The 14,318-nt window shown below is 36.1% G+C and overlaps 1 protein-coding gene across 3 annotated transcripts in view; it reads right to left on the reverse strand.

Annotated features, from left to right (window-relative positions):
* LOC150090354 (dnaJ homolog subfamily B member 6-like) overlaps window positions 1-14,318 on the reverse strand; it is a 230,062-nt gene that overhangs the window by 6,735 nt on the left and 209,009 nt on the right. For all 3 annotated transcript variants that reach the window (XM_090389830.1, XM_090389829.1, XM_090389828.1), the window contains 4 exons: window positions 12,768-12,877; window positions 12,256-12,471; window positions 2,334-2,439; window positions 2,079-2,189 (listed from right to left, as the gene is read on the reverse strand). In XM_090389830.1, coding sequence (XP_090245956.1) covers window positions 2,079-2,189; window positions 2,334-2,439; window positions 12,256-12,471; window positions 12,768-12,877 — 543 coding nt within the window. The remainder of the gene's footprint in view (window positions 1-2,078; window positions 2,190-2,333; window positions 2,440-12,255; window positions 12,472-12,767; window positions 12,878-14,318) is intronic.

Consider the following 14,318-nt stretch of genomic DNA (forward strand, 5'->3'; position numbering starts at 1 on the left):
AAATATGATTAACTTTTCTTCTCACATGCAGGATAATCCCATGGTCCACTGTCAAACATCGCAGTGAGTGTTTAATCTATATGCTTAGCAATTAAAAGAATAAAACCATATACCTGACATTCCTACTGTGTCCACATATGTTGATTAACCAGTATATCTGGGTAAAGTGCCTGCCTGGCAACCCAAAGGTTGCGGGTTCGATTCCCGCCTCGGGCTTGGATCAAAGTACTGCAAAAACCTTGGGAGGTGCATTATGGCCACAGAAGCCTATGCGCCAATTTAAAAAAAAAAAAAAAAAAAAAAAAACCAGTATATCTAATTCACATTCATTAAATATTCACCTAGCATTAGCTTTTTAATATACACTATGTAAAAATTATCATTTGGATACAATTCTTTCATGAAAAACTAATAACTGCTTATCAGATTAATTCCCTTTAACAATCTGTTATTTTTCAGATAATTCCATTTTTGAACACATGATCCTGCAGTACATGCTTAATCATGGATTCCTTTATTTACCGTGCCACAGAATTCAAGCTTACAGGTCTACATAATGGAAAGACAACTGCAAATCAGCAATTTACTGGAACTCCACTGTAGTCCAGGGATGTACACATAAGAGTGATTTGATAATATGTCCTGCTCTTTCCTTTAATATTACTGGTTATATATCATTAGCTCCTTATGCCCTTTTCACATTAAAATGTGAATTTTCTTACCAATCTATTTTCAGCTAACAATTCCTGAGCTAGGGTGAAAGTACTCAAACTTAAAAGAATGCTCTCATTGATGCAAAAAATTTAACTCATGATATTTGTTTAGAATCAATGCCTTGATCTGAGACCAGGACAATAACACCTAAGCCATAAAAAGATTAGTAGATCGTAGAATAGAAGTACCTCATTGAACACCTTGCCATTCAACAGCTGTTTTTACTGAACAGAATTCATACAATACCTGAGGGCAACAAAAATTAACCCCATCCCTTTACATAAGGAGTCCTATAATAAACTGACAACTGCAAAACCAAAAGGAGCATACTTTAATCCGTATGAAATTAAATTAAAAACACTATCAAATGACAAATGTCCCCATCCCACTCCTTTAGGGCTTGCGTGGCTCATATGCCATTTTATCTAAGCTTGACTAGAGTAAACACCACAACTTAGAAACAATATAAACAGCATGTGCAATATCCTGGCAGAAAAATGCACTCAACTTATGCTTTAGTAAACCTTCTATCTTGGATATAGAGAGGAAAGAGGTAATACATAATTCATCCTGACTATAAACAAGCATGTATGACAGAAGGGACACTGTCAATACCTGATCACTGGATAGGTTTAGACCTGGTAATCGTAGAGCATATATGTGTGCGCACACGCACACACACCTTAAAAAAAAGTTTTTTTTTTTTAAAACACCAAACTGAGCATACTGATGAATTTACAGTATGAATTTTTGTGATATTTTACATGAAGCACCCATGCCATTTCTTTCTGTTAGATAACTGTTCAAAAAAAATTATTCTAAGGTAAATTTTAAAAACAAAGTCCAATTCTTTATACAGTGAAGCTATGCCACTTGTTTCTAATTCAAGGTCCTTGCAAATTCCAAAGTGGTTGCTCCATATGTCAAGTTACTCTAACAAATGAGAAATGCTTCCTTAAAAGGAGAATAATTATTGACCAGTTTCCTAAACAGATCAGTCCAAGATCAGAAACACAGACAGCCCTAACCTCTGTCTGTCTGGGCTACCAAGAGTTAAAAAAAAAAAAAAAAAAAACCCTTTCCCAGATTTATCTGGATCTCTATCAAATGATCATTCTTGAACTGTCTAAACTGCATTTCCAGAATTTTTTCCCTAGATAACTCATATTCCTGAGTAGTAGTTCATAAAGAAAAAGTTCGTTGGGGTAGTTTTCCATAGATTTAGTGGTATAATGAAAGGATGTGCTCCAAAAATTAAAATATTCACTTCCAAAAAATATGGTGACTGGGATAAACCTTAATTATTGTTGATTCATGGAAAATATGCTAATGATGAAATTTTTTAAAAATAAGATCATACATACTTTTTTGTTTCTACCCTTTTGCCGTTAATAATTCTTGTAGAAGTTGAGGTTCTTTTAACTCCAGGTCTATTAAGATTAGTGCTAAATGTTGAAGAGCTGAATGTTGTAAACCTACACATAACAAGAAATGACAATATATATTCGAAAGAGAGGCAACCAACTAAAACAAATTTATAAAAATGTTGCATATAAATGGTATAGAAACAATTTAACTTTAATAAATCTAAAAGGCATGAAGATGTATGATATGCTTACCCTCCCTGATCTGCACCTGCTCCATTAAACATATCAGGAAAACCACCAAATGCAAATCCAAAACCAGGAAAACCAAAGAAACTATCTGTATGCCTATTAACTGCAGCTGCAAAGTAAAAAAAAAAAAAAAATTAAATAACATGCGAGAAATGAAGTATCCAAGTCAATGCAAAGTTTGTTATTTAATTCAGCAGTGTGCAACCCAAAGGGTGCACGTACACACGTGCACGGTAGAGGGGTGTATGATAACTGCTGTCAACTTTAAGCCTTTGCCAAATACTCGAATAGGTATCTACAATATTTCTGTAAATAATATGAAAACACATTAAATTATACAAACCTTCGTTACTCCATGTTTTCTTATTTAGCTTAAAATGCTAATAGTAGTCATGATCTGAAGCATTGATAAGTGAATAAAATAACTAAGTTAAACTTTGCCATTTTAATACACTCATTTTTCACCAAATCACATGTGGGCCCTTGTAGGAATGGTTCAAAATAGGATTCTAAATACTGAGAAGCAAATCTGAAATTTAAAAATATTTAAAAAAAAATCTCCAAAAAGGTAATGTGTACTTTGTTTCTTTGGAAAGCTAAAGTGCAGTTGACCATTTCAGAGAAATTAATAAATAAAAATAACAGGATAGGAGACTCAAAGCAAAATGCAAGTTTTCATCCTAGCCATCATCTGTCAAGGTGAAATGCAAAATGGGAGGGAATGGAAGAAGTGAAGTGAATTTTATTGTGAGAAGTCATGAATTTGTTCAATCAAGGTCTTATTTGAATTTCTCATATGGAAATAACATGTGTTTAAGGATAATGTTATAATACAAGCTTTGTTTACTTGAGGAAAATGTTTGGCAAGCTGCACATGACCATTGAGCTTTGATAGTGAAAATCCAGAAGTGAAATTATGCAATGGTAACCTACTCTTTATATCTGATTATGAATACTGAAATTACCCTCCCTAATCTGCACCTGCACCATTAAACATATCAGAAAAACGCCAAATGGATTTGTAAAGTCAGTCCTTGTATAGCACGATAGTTGTGTTCCTATAAACCCTCGTGCAATGCAAAATCGTGCAATATAAATAACAGGCCCTATGGGAAACATAGGGTTAGGGGCCGACCACCCAAGGTTGAACACACACCTGTAACCAAATCATTACTAAACACAATAAATAATCGTAATAAAATGCTTACATATTTTATTACGACTATTACATAATAAAATATTGCTAATGCTTTTGCTTCTATTGTAAGCAAACTTGTTCTTTGTTTGATTTTCTTTCCAAACAGATGAACAGCTGCTCCATCTCTTCCAATTCTTTGTCTTGATCTAATGGATTTTATTACACTTTGAGTTGTTCCTACTATGAAAGTTGTTTTTTTTTTTCTCTCTGCGTTCTTTCATTTCGCTCAGTGTTTCACAATTTCATATTTTTTCTCTAACAGAGTGGACTGGCCCACCTCTGTTAGAGAAAAGCCTTACAGGGAAAATCACTGTGGGCCGGAGGCCAGAAGTGTAATTTTGGCCATAAATGATAGTATGAGGCTGCTACAAATTTTTCCAGGTAAGAATTTTTGATCCAGTCCACCTCTGTCTATCAATATTGCTTTTCTTTTTCTTTCTGAACCTGTAGTGTCTTCACCAGGATGCTTCCTTTTCAACCTAAAGTATTTTACTAATTTTTAGGGAATAAAGCACAATTACAAAATGAGGAGGCACGCTTGATACACACAAAGCTGTGCGTGTGTAGCAACTGAATAAATAACACTATAAAGGCGCGCGAACACACACACCTTTAACACCTCACTAGCTCACATTTCACTAAAGCGCATGTCTGGAGGTTACTACCATAAAACAATAAAAACAATTTCCAGTTGCATTTCTGCTGGTGGAATCTGTTACAAACTGGTAACAAAACCAATCTAATTGCATTTGCAATAATACCGATAGCTGGAATTGTGTGGGTTTTTACGTTATGGTGAAATGTGTTTCCCCTTCACTGATATAAAAAAAAAAATATTTCCAGAATCTTCTCTTCATTGCTATTGTGTTGCGTTCAGTTGGGGTGATTCTGCGTTCGACTGCCATTTCTTGTAAACACAAAGGCAAACCGTGCATATGATTGAGGTGTTTAAGGCTCTGAGAGGCATCAGTAAAATGAATGAGGACAAAATTTTCAAGATTATAAATGATGCTAGAACTAGGGGACATAAATTCAAGTTACGGGGGGGAAATGTTTAGATTGGATTGCAGGAAGTTCTATTTTAGCCAGCGAGTTATAAATTACTGGAATAAGTTGCCTTCATGGGTGGTAGAGGCCGACAGTTTGGGGAAATTCAAAGGGCATCTGGATAGTACTTTCGGGTAAGGGAAGCACATAGGATGATAGGTTTAATTTCCTTTTTATTTTATTTTTTTTATTTATTAATTATTATTATTTAGTTATTTATTTATTTATTTTTTTTTTTTGTTTTTATCATTGTTTTGTTCGGATTTTTTTTTTTTTTGGCTGGTGCAGCATAAGCCATAGGCTTTCTTGCACCATGCGGCCGTTACTAATACTAATAAGCAAATTCAGTTTGTGTTATATACGATATCGTTCCCCTATTTATAAACCATGTATGATCGAATTTGTGTAGTGTAAACATGGGCTATACGGGGATTGTAAGCATTCAAAGAATTTTTCTTGGAATGCTACTAGGCTTTACATACCAACTAAGAAACATTGTTGTTGTTGTTATTTGGTTTTTAGGAGCATTAGCAACTAAGGCCATATTGCTCCGGGAATATGCGGTGGTCATTTCCTGACCTTTCCGCATCCTCCGTATTTGGTGGTGACTGGCTCGAACCCCGGTCTAATCAAGAAGCGTGTGCTACGCACTGCTGCTCCTTCCCACCTGGCTACGGAGGCGCCTAAGAAGAAGAAGAAACATTGTTCAAGGTTTAGGCTTAAATGGATGTCAGATGAACTGAGACGTGGCAGAGAAGAAAAATGCAAGGGATACACATAAATTAATGGGTGACATGGAAGCCTATGATAGATATAAGCTGGTGTGTAACCAAGCCACAAAGGAGATTAGGCAGACAAAGGCAGATTATGAGAAATCCTTGGCAAAGGATGCAAAGAAAAACAATAAAGTTCTTTACCTATGTAAACACTAGAAGGAAAGGGATGAATCAGATTAGTCCACTGGATATTGATGGTTCAACTGTTGATGATCATGCTCAGGTGGCTAAAAAACTAAATGAGTATTTTGCATCTACATTCATCCATGAGGAGTTATTCAGGGAGGGGAATGCCAGAGGTGTATTCAACTCTGCCGGTAAGCTAGAGAATCTTGTAATAACCGAGAGGAAAGTGGAGGAGAAATTGTCGAAGATAAACATAAAAAAGGCACCCTGGGTGGACGGGATCTATACAGTTATATTAAAGGAGGCAGCAAAGGAAGTAAGCAAACCCTTAGCCATAATTATGAGAGCTTCCTTGGACTCAGGGAAGGTACCTATAGACTGGAGATGTGCAAATGTGATCCCAATTCACAAAGGAGGAGCAAAGGGCAACACAAATAATTATAGACCTGTTAGTTTAACTTCTGTTCCAGGAAAATTAATGGGGCACTGGTTAAAGAAGCACTGCAGGATCATCTAGACAAGACTTCAGTTATAGCTTGGACATAGCATGATTTTGTTAAGTCTTGCCTGACCAGTTTGATTGGATACTATGATGTGGTCACAAAGGAACTGGATGCAGGGAATAACTTTGATATCATATATTTGGATCTTAGAAAGGCTTCTGATACTGTTGCACATGGAAGACTACTGCACAAATTGGAACAGTGTGGCATTGGAGGCAAATTGCTGCTATGGATAAAGGGATGGTTGAGTGGGAGAAGACAGTGGTAATCAATGGACACTGCTCTTCGTGGACTAATGTTATTAGTGGAGTCCCTCAGGGTTCAGTATTGGGTCCATTGTTTTCTGTATTTATAAATGATATTGATGGTATATCAAGCTTAATGTCAAAGTTTGCAGCGATACAAAGGTTGGCAGGGTTGTTAAGGACACTAATGACAGTACGCTGCTGCAACAGGATCTGGAAAGGTTGAGCAGATGGGCTGAGATGTGGCAAATGAAGTTTAACATTGAGAAATGAAAAGTACTACACATGGGAAGCAGCAACCCCAGAGTGACGTATCAACTCTGTGGTACTACAGTGACAGTGGTAGAGAACGAAAAGGACCTGGGGTAATTGTGCAGGCAGATATGAAGTTTTCTGAGCAGTGCAGATGGTCTGCAAAAGTAGCTCAGTGTCTTATCAATGATATACAGGAATTTTTCTAGCAGGGATAAGGAGGTGATAACCCCCTTGTATAAGGCAATGGTCAGACCACATCTCGAGTACTGAATACAGGTCTGGAGGCCTCATTTCAAGAAGGATGTAGAGCTGCTGGAACGAGTACAGAGAAGGGCAACAAAATTAGTGAATGGAACAAAGGGTTAAATTTTGCAAATTAATGTGTCTGGAGACTAAGCACCTGCGATGTCATCTGATTGAGGTGTATAAAGCCTTGAATGGTTTGAGCATGCTTAATGCTGATGGAATTCCTCTTGCTCAGAATAATCATTTGAGAGGGCATAAATTCAAATTTAGGAAAGACAGATGTAGGAGAGATGTGCAGAAGTTTGCCAGTGGGTGGTTCGTTGGTGGAACAGACTTCCATTCTTCGTTGTGGAAATTGATAGCCTAAATGAATTTAAGGCTGAGCTGGACAAGTACTTGGATCGAACAGAGGGGTGAAATGGGATCATGGTTTTTTTTTTTTTTTTTTTTAGCTGATGCTGCATAAGCTTGCTTTCTTGCATCATCTGCCTATACTAATGCTCATCCATGTTACTAAAGAATATCCCTCAAGCAACGAGTAAACTAGCTATGAAAATGTAGCATGATGTTGAGACTTAGAACATGAGAAGGCAAAGAAACTGTGAAACACTATTTCACTGCTAAATGTGAGAAATTTATGCATTAAAAACTTAAGATTTTTGCATGTGTGTGTAGGATTCCTATAAATCTTGGGAAATCAAAACATGAGTTCCTTTATAACATTCACAAAACGAATGAGGGAAATGTGGTGCAGGAATGATTACATCAGTTTAATGGACATAACCTAAAATGTTGAAAACCACGATCAAATATCTAACAATGTGGCAAAACCTTGCTATTTTGCAACACTCACTTCTATTAAAGTGAGTATTGGTGTTATAGAAAATGGTTCAAAACTGGATTAAAATCAAAATGGAAAGATTAATTTTGGTATTATGAACATTAAAAGTGGTTCTATTGCATTTTATTTGATTTTATATACTGTACTGTTTATATAAATAAATTGTTACTTTATTCATAATTTCAAATGGGGAGAAGAACCAGTACAGGATTTCGTATTCATATCTAACATATAAGTTGTATAGAAATCTTCTTCTTCTTGGTCCTTAGCTGGCAGCTGGGGGAGGCGGTTGGCCACGCAACCAGTATGCTGCTGTAGGTGCCGCAGGGTTTCGGACTTGATCTGTGATGTTCTTCCATACTTTACGATCCATGGTGTCAGTCCTGGCCTGGTTAAGGTCGAGACGTCGGCTCTTCAAGTCATTTTCCACTTGCTTGGCCCACATTTTCCTAGGCGGGGTCCGTTGGATGCTCCATTGGGTGGGTCGTTGTCTCCAAAGGAGTGTGGATGGTATTCTGTTCGTGCCCATTCTACATACGTGGCCAAACCATCTAAGCCTTCGCTTCTGGATTTGGTCGGCAATGGTTGGTTGCTGCTGGCATCTGGCGCGGATGGTATCATCAGTGATGCGGTCACGAAGTGAGATGCCCAAAATCTGCCGCAGGCATCGCATTTGGAATACCTCAAGTTTGTTTAAATCTAGCTTGAGACAAATCCATGTTTCTGATCCGTAAAGGAGAATGGGCAGGATCAAAGTCCGGAAGCTGATTTCTATCCGGAAGAATAGAAATCAGCTATTCTCTTAACATAGGTTTTAAGAATGTAACCTGTTATGTTAAGCAGATGCCAGCTGTGATTAAAGTGTGCTACTTTTTAATGGTATGCTAGTCCATATGGCCTTTGTGTATTATGTCTAAAAGATTCAAAATGAGGCTTGATCAGCAAGTAAAATTTAGGCTTCAATTCTGGTGATCCACCAGAACTCCAGTGTACATTGCAAAACTCCCATGAATGCTAATATCATGATCTGTTTTTAGAAAACAATATAATTACAGTATTCTTTGTCAATATATATTTGACTGAGTAAAAAACATGAAAAATTTTCTACTTGAGGTTTCACTTTTTACTAATTGAATTAGCCACTCATTGGACTGATCCAATGAGTGGTTAATTCAACTAGCATACAGCACACACAATATACCTATATAATTATTCAGTCTAAGGGAAAAAAATCAGTTCAGTGCAAATATAAATCTAATGCTATAAGTTTCTAATTTTGCTATTTAACTCAGTGTACCATTATGAAAAAGATGCAAAGTTCAGTCATTTTCTTTTAGCCTTTACTGACTATACAGATGGAGACTTCACCCAGAATCACAAGCCTTAACCATAACCTGAACAATTTCAGCTAGATGCACTTTTTTAAACTGGATGGTGTAACCACCACACTGGAATCAATGTTGGAGCAAACATTTTAACCACTTTGAAGCAGACATATAATAATAAACAATACAGCTATTTTAGAATTAAAGTGTATTTGTTACATCACAGGATTGGCTAATCCATTGCTATTTGCAAGCAAGATTAATGACTCACTGGTAATTGGCAATGGAAAGCAGCTTAGCTCTGCAGTTCTTATATATTAAGCTAACATAAAACACAGCCTACAAACAAAACAAAGAGCAAATGACAGCCACTTGAAGACTGGCTTCTATAAACCTCATCAATACAGACAATTTATCTGTTTGTATTTGATGGGGGGGGGGGGGGGGTGGCAGTTCAAGGACTTTTTTCAGGAGCATTACATAAACTTTTAAAGTTGGATTGTGGTGGAAAACTGGTACTAACTTAGGTGGAAACACCTTCCTGCTTGTCCTTTCAATGTTACGTTTTAATAAAGAGAAGATTATACGTGTGGGATTCACTAGCACTCAGTCTTGTTTTGATTCAAATGCACTGAATAGTACTTTCCATTTGAGGGAGTAAAGGTCAACTCACAGCATACCCAAAACCAAGGTGTAATGAACCTAGTTATTTTGAAGTTATACTATACCAATTTATCTTCATTCACCAAATTAACTTGGGTATTTACATTCAGACTAATATTATTGCACTCACACTCTGTATTATCCATGATGTTATATAGCATTTTTAAAAACCTTAATCACAAATAAACAGAAGCAATTCCATACAGGTACCACACAATATTATTCCCATGGTTAAATAATTTATGAAATTACAATCTATATCTAGTTTAAAATGAGTGCTGTAAGGCATATTTGAAAAAAAGACTCTTACTCTGCATGGAAGCCACAACTTTATTTCACAGTCAAATTTTCTTGGCAATGACAAATTTTACTTTCAACTGCTCAACATCAATAATAGTTAGGGTTGGTAACATTTTTTAGCATTAGCAAAGGCACATGATGCAAGAAGGCAAGCTTATATAGCATCACCCAAAAAAAAAAAAAAACCCCTCATTTTACCCATCCACTTGCTCCAAATGTTTGTCTAGTTCTGCCCTGAATCTATTTAAGCTATCAACTTCTGCGACAGGTGGAAGTTTGTTCCAACAATCAACCACCCGCTGGCTAAAAGAAAACTTGAGCACATCTACCCTACAACTGTCTTTCCTCAATTTCAATTTATGCCCTCTCAGGCAATTTTTCTGAGCAAGAGGAAGAATCCCATCAGCACTGAGCATGCTTAAACCATTCAAGGCTTTATACACTTCAATCAGATCGCCTCGCAGGTGCCTAGTCTCCAGACACTGTCACTTGCAAAACTTAAGCATTTCTTCATAAAAGCAACCCTTTGTTCCATTCACTAATTTTGTTGCTGTTCTCTGTACTTGTTCCAGCAGCTCTACATTTTTTTTAAAATGAGGCCTCCAGACCTGTATACAGTACTCAAGGTGTGGCCTGACCATTGCCTTGTACAAGGGGATAATCACCTCCTTAACCCTACTAGAAAAATTCCTGTATATCATTGACAAGATACCACAAGCTACTCTTGCAGACTATCTGCACTGCTCAGAAAACTTCATATCTGCCTGCACAATAACCCCCAGGTACTTTTCATTTCCTGGGTATTTCCCAATATATTTGATTAATTTACTAAATGTCACTATGGAACTTAAAAAAATTTTCTCCTGTGTGTGAGAGAGAGAGAGAGAGAGAGAGAGAGAGAGAGAGAGAGAGAGAGAGAGAGAGAGAGAGAGAGAGAGAGATCTTAAAACAAAGACATTCCAATGAAATAGTAGCAACAATATATCTTTTTCCCAGTGTGAAAATATGTATTTTCTTCATAACAAAAAATTCTACTTATTCTACTTCATATCTAAAATTCCACTGGGGACCCAAGTGCTAAATAGATTTTGCCCATCCCCCCATCATTAATTGGGTGTATGGAGTACCAAGTTTTGATAGTACACACAAAAATTTGTACATGAACAGTTCTCTATACCTCAAAATTGGTTTGTCTCTCAACTTCACCCCTTCTAACTATGGAGATAATAGCAGAAGTATTTATAAAGAAATTAACTTTAACAAATTAAACTGTCTAGGTTACTGCCTTGGGTTCCCTATCATACACACAGGTCAGAAATCTCTTTAATATCCTAGTCTAAAGTAGACAGGAGTGTCAAACTTAAAGAAACATTTTTAAAACACAGAGAAGGTAAAAAAAAATATTTTCAATTTCTACATAAATTATACAGAGAATCATCTTTATAAATCACATGTTAGCTGAGTAGAATATTTCTTTTCTTTTTTTTTTAAACTATTAGAAGGGGTGGCTACCAATAACATCTTTAAGATAGTCTAAAGTTACTATGCAACAACAGTGTACTTTCAGTATGACTCAGCATAAAATGTTAGTAAAATAAATCATTCTTAGCAGTTCTTTAATGTAGTTCCAAAATTCATGTATAACTGTTGCACCACTGCACTGCCACCTTCTCTTTAAATACAATAAATGTTTTCTCCTTAGGTTGGCTGTTAAAATTAATGTCAAATCATCTTACCTTGTCTTTAATACCTGCAGCAATAATGAAAAATCTCAGCTTTATTCAAGACAGACAGTTTGCTTATCCCTTTCCACATTCAGTTGTATACATTGAAATCCACTTTAGAAAGTTCAAAACAAATGCCAGTATCAAACGAAATTAAGAGTAGGAGACCAGCAGAATTCCTTAACAAGTACAGGTCAATGTTGAAAGAAAGCCGTGAGTTAGGGTTGAATTTGAAAGTGTCTGCAATTCTGCCCAGACATGATAGAAAAGAGAATATGATGAGCCTTTTCAACCAATTTGTCCCTGGAGACTGTGCAAGGCTCAAGGGGTAGAATTTTTCTCAACCTGGTCTGTGCTTGTTAACAGGAGAGACTGCTTCTACAGGGATGGGATACATTTAAATAGAAAGGGTGCAAGAATATTTGCTGATGCTATTGAGGCAGACTTAGGTGGGTCAGAAAACTGTTATCTTCGGGGGATACACGGATTAATAGATTAACAGTAGCCACTGGCAGAGGTGAAAGTGATTCTTGCACTGCTTCTATTGAAATGAGCAGCAGCCTGGAAAACATGGTGCAGAGGATTCCGGAGACTGCTGGGAGTCATTGCGGAACAAGTAAATACATGGAAACAAACATGAAAATACGAAAAGATAATTTTCAGAACATATACTTACATGATCCAGATCTACTGGCAGGACCCATTCCAAACATATCCATAGGATCAGAACCGAAGAATTCTCTGAACACATCTTCAGGATCACGGAAAGAGAAAGTAAATCCAAATGGTGCAAATCCATCTTCAAACACACCACCCATGTCATGTCCATGTGGGCCACCACCTGCCATCAGCCCTTCTTTTCCATACTGATCATAAATCCCCCTTTTTTTCTCTGAAATTAAATGAGCATTATTTACAAAATGTAGTAAAAACTGCTGAAAAATTTCAATATAACATTTAATTTAGATTTTTCCTTTAAAGACTAAAGATAATGCACAGAAAACATTCTAAATGAAATGAACGAAGCTTGTTTTTTCTAGAAAGTGAACAAAAAAATTAAATAAATAAAAATAAAATAAACAAATTTAAAAAATAATGAAAATGAATTAGGAAATTACAATTCATTTCATCACATGGTACAATTATCCTTTCTACTCCTAAAATGAGATTTTAGGTGCAATTACATACCATCAGAAAGGACTTCGTATGCTTCCGATATTTCTTTAAACCTTTTTTCTGCCTCTTCTTTCTTTTCTGGATTTTTATCAGGGTGCCACCTTAATGCAAGTCGTCTATAACTATTAACAGAATACTATTATTAAGTTAAGAGCTCAGCTATTCTAGTTCATGAAATACATGTACTTTCATTCAACATAAAATATTTTAAATACTTTTAAAAAAGGTAATTTTATTAATAAAATGCACTACTTTATTAGCTACAAAATTAATTTTAAATATCAAACTATTATACATTCATCCCAGTATCAGAATGTTAAGATGCTCATCTTTATCTAATGATAAATGGTCAAATCTGATTGCTTTAACTGCCAGCTGTTGCTTGTGAGCATGAACTGTGCTAACTATCTATAGTCCTTAATCTATTTTTCGGACATATAAAGCAGTGAAATGATTGAGCTTCGTATTATATATTCATATAATATTAATTTGTAGTTTAAAAGGTGTTCAATATTGAGGATGAAAGTCAAGGGTACTTATTAGAAAATTAATTCATTGGAAAAGACAGATTATTAGCCTTAGAAAATGGTTAGCGAGGTTTGTCGTAGACATTCTTCCAGTGATGGCAGCTAAAGGTTAATAATCTAAAATAGTGATGGAGAAGTTAGTCAGGTCCCACGTTTGCATTAAACTTCAGCAATGTTCCGTCGAAATGCAAGAGCCAAATCCTCTGCTTTCATCTTCAGTGGTGGAACTGTTTAGCAAACTTGGATATTACTCCCATTTGCCAGGTCACAAAGTACTATGCCTGGTATAATAGAAGTGACACTTCAAATTCCAATGCTTCTAAAATATAAAAATGTATCTTGAAATTATGGCACACTAGCAAGTTGCGACTCATTTGAACATAGTAACACACAAATTGCTCGTTTTTCTGCAATCAGTCTGAATTAGCGCATACTGAATAGGTGTTTATCACATTTTGAAATGAAAGATTTCACTGAGCAACAAATTTTCAATAAGTTTTGCAGTCCTAAATGTTAAAAACAGCTTCGAGAGAAGATACTGTGTTTGAAAACTTTTCAGTGGGTTGCAAAGTTTAAAGGCAGCTTTTTGATGAGCCTCACCCTGGCCATCCTTCAATTTCAAAAATAAAAATGATTTAATCACTTGTGTTTATGATATGATCAAGATTTAACTAATTGCACAGTTGCTAGTGAAAGCAACATTTTTCATTAGGCACACCAATTGATTTTAACAAGATTTGAGAATGTGATGTACATCACCCAAGTTTGTGCCTTTGCATCCACGATCAGACAGAGTGAGTTCTTACATGTTAACATCTTCATCAACATGCTGCTGCTGAACCCTGCTTGTTTTTCAATCAATTACCAGAGACAAATTGCAGGTGTATGGCTATCACCCAAAAACAAAGGTCCCAATCCTCTCCAATCTTTGAGAAGAAGCCTCCATCTTCTCAAAGCCCACCCCCATCCCAAAAGCAAGACAATTTATCAAATGCGAAGATCATGCTTATTGTATTTTCTGACTTACAGGACAATT

This window comes from Mastigoproctus giganteus, chromosome 2, assembly GCF_048544385.1.
Source record: "Mastigoproctus giganteus isolate SK-2022 chromosome 2, ASM4854438v1, whole genome shotgun sequence".
Taxonomy (NCBI): Eukaryota; Metazoa; Arthropoda; class Arachnida; order Uropygi; family Thelyphonidae; genus Mastigoproctus; species Mastigoproctus giganteus.